This window comes from Pterocles gutturalis, unplaced genomic scaffold (genome assembly GCF_000699245.1).
Source record: "Pterocles gutturalis isolate BGI_N339 unplaced genomic scaffold, ASM69924v1 scaffold11062, whole genome shotgun sequence".
NCBI lineage: Eukaryota > Metazoa > Chordata > Aves > Pterocliformes > Pteroclidae > Pterocles > Pterocles gutturalis.
Genome location: NW_010115368.1, coordinates 1 through 2,639, shown reverse-complemented (window position 1 = coordinate 2,639; position 2,639 = coordinate 1). Strand labels below are relative to the sequence as shown.

The following is a 2,639-nucleotide window of genomic DNA, read 5'->3' as shown; positions in this document are numbered from 1 at the left end:
GAGGGGACAGGCACAGGGATGGGACATGGCACGGACGCGGTGGGACCAGATGTACCTTGGGCAGGTCCCGAAAGAGCTCTCCGACCTTCAGGACGGTCACCAGGATGACCAGGGATGCGATGACACCGGCTACCTGGGGGGTGAGAGCGGGAGGGGAGAGGTGAGCCCCCCACCGCTCCCCTGTGCTCCTCGCCCCCAGTCTGTCCCTGCGGAGGGGACAGCGCAGCCCAGCCCCACCTGGCTGTTGCCCCCCGTGCCCTCCTGCACCAGGCTGCGCGACATGGAGCAGCTGATGGCGAAACACTGGAAGAAGCCACCCAGGAAGTTGCAGAAACCCAACGCAATCAGTTCCTGCAGAGACAGAGCAGCAACGGGGAGCACCGTGCCTTCCCCTGCCGGCCCGAAGCACCAGCTCGGTTCCCACCCGGGGAAGGCGTCCTGCGCCTCGGAGCATCACCTGGTTGCTGTCCACTTTGTATCCGTGCTTCAGGGCAAAGATCTTGCCCAGGGAGATGCAGATGGCGTAGCCCACCATGGCGATGGCGAAGGCGTTCCCCACCACCTGCCCAAAGTAGCTGAAGTTAGGGACCACGGGTGGCTTCAACCTGCAGCCAAGACAGCAAGATGGGGCTCAACGGGGGGTCCTGTGGGTGGCGTGGTGCCCGGCGCAGCCACCCTCCCCGCCCGGCCCTGCTCACCCGCTGGGGATGTTGCCCACCACCGAGATGCCAAACTTGGCCGTCAGGTTGACGCCGTAGGAGATGCCGGTGGAGATGATGATCTGGGGGAGGATGGCTGGAGTGAGGCAGAGCCTTACAGTGCAGGCAGGAGGAGGAGGAGGAAGAAGAGGAGGAGGAAAAGGAGGAAGAAGAAGAGGAGGAGGAGGGGACACGCCCTGGAGCTGCACTCGCCCAGGCACCCCGTCGCAGCCCTTCCCACCCTGCAGGGGACAGGGCCACCCGTGGCTGGGTCCCTACGGGGAGCAGAGGCGGTGCTGGGTACCGTGATCAGCTCGATGGGGATGGGCATGGGCAGCTTGGCAGCGAATTTGTGGTTGAGCTCCTTCACGATGAAGATGGCCACCATGGCAATGATGGCCGTCACCAGCGTGCCCACGTTGGTCTGTGGTAGCTTCTTGCAGATCTCGATGAAGGTCTAGGGGACAGAGGAGGAGGGAACGGGCTCAGGACAGTGGATGCCTCCTCTGTGTGCCCCCAGGTGAGTGCCCGGGGATGCCAGGGCTGCAGCAAACTCCTGCTCACTTTGAACAGCGAGAGTGGCCCGGAGTACTCGCCCACGGAGACCCCAAAGACGTTCTTGAGCTGGGACACGAAGACGTGCACGGAGGCAGCGGTGGTGTAGCCACGCACCAGCGGGTCTGAGAGGTAGGTCACCACGAAGCCGAACTGCAGGAGGCCCAGAGCCACCTAGACGGAGAGGTGGCAGGAGGAGTGCCCTGTCACCACGGCCCCCTCCCCACCAGCCTGGGCTGGGACCCCCTTACCTGGAAGATGCCCGTCAGGACAGTGATGGTGGCCACCAGCTCCACCCTGGCGGCATCGCGCAGTTCCTCGTTGACGATCGTGTCGTTGGAGCCATTCACAGGCTCCAGGAAGTCCTCACTGGGCACCAGGGACTCCGTCAGGCTCCCGATCATCACGGAGATGACAGCAAAGGGGCCTGGGGACAGGCAGGGTGTGGGCAGGGAGCCCAAGGTCAGCACCAGGAACTCGCTGAGGTCCACAGTCACTGGTCCCCTTGTGCTTTGGCTCTGGTTTGGGCAACCACCTTCTTGGTGAAGCAAAATAAAGGCAAGAAAGGTGTCATTCCCCCCCACTGATGTGACCATGCTGTGCCGTAGATGAAGGCTTGCCCTCCTCATCCTCCCCACCATCCCCGTGGGAGCACAGGGTCCCTCAGCTCACCCACGGAGTTGTGCCTTGATGTCCCAAAGAAGAAGTAGAGGAAGACGGGGTAAAAGGAGGAATAGAGACCGGTGACAGGCGGCAGCCCAGCCAGCAGCGCGTAGGCGAGCCCTGGACATGGGGGAGAAACGTGGTGGATCCCCCTGCCTGCGGGGAGCCCCTGGCAGCGCGGGCACGGCACAGGGACAGTGTCGCTCACCCTGGGGCAGGTGCATGATGCCCACGCTGAAGCCCGAGGCGATGTCCCCCAGGAGCCAGTCCTTGACTGGGTAGCGGGGCAGCCAGTAGAGGAAGGGCAGGAACTGGAACAGCAGGGACTTGGCGGCGGGGGCTGAGCATCTGCCGGGGAAGGAGCAGGAGCTGGGGCTGAGCACGAGTGCCCAGGGCTTGGGGACATCAGCAGGGGTGGACGGGGCCCCGGGGGATGCAATGGGTCCTGTGGGATCCCCAGCTCCAGCTGCTGGAGTCGGGTGTCCCCCAGGCAGGGGCTCCCCCAGGCAGGAGAACGGCGCGGGGACACGGGCGCCCGGAGGAACCAGCCCCGGCTCTGCACCGTGTCTGCTGCAGGGACCGGGACAACCGGAGCTGGGCTACCCCTGGCCGTGGGGCTTGGTGGGGTCCCTGCGGCCACCGTGGTCCTACCTGGTCTTGCGGAGGCAGCTGCGCAGCGGGTTCTCGGCGGCAGGTTGGCACTGCTCTGCCTCCAGGTCAGCC

The 2,639-nt window shown here is 65.0% G+C and overlaps 1 protein-coding gene across 1 annotated transcript in view; it reads right to left on the bottom strand.

Moving 5' to 3' along the window:
- SLC26A6 (solute carrier family 26 (anion exchanger), member 6) overlaps positions 1 to 2,264 on the bottom strand; it is a gene marked incomplete at its 5' end in the record, with an annotated part of 2,638 nt that extends 374 nt beyond the window's left edge. The window contains 9 exons of the mRNA XM_010075158.1: positions 15 to 133; positions 238 to 351; positions 458 to 605; positions 699 to 781; positions 1,003 to 1,155; positions 1,263 to 1,427; positions 1,505 to 1,680; positions 1,926 to 2,036; positions 2,125 to 2,264. Of these exons, the coding sequence (XP_010073460.1) occupies positions 15 to 133; positions 238 to 351; positions 458 to 605; positions 699 to 781; positions 1,003 to 1,155; positions 1,263 to 1,427; positions 1,505 to 1,680; positions 1,926 to 2,036; positions 2,125 to 2,264 (1,209 nt within the window). The remainder of the gene's footprint in view (positions 1 to 14; positions 134 to 237; positions 352 to 457; positions 606 to 698; positions 782 to 1,002; positions 1,156 to 1,262; positions 1,428 to 1,504; positions 1,681 to 1,925; positions 2,037 to 2,124) is intronic.
- Between the last annotated feature and the right edge of the window lie 375 nt (positions 2,265 to 2,639).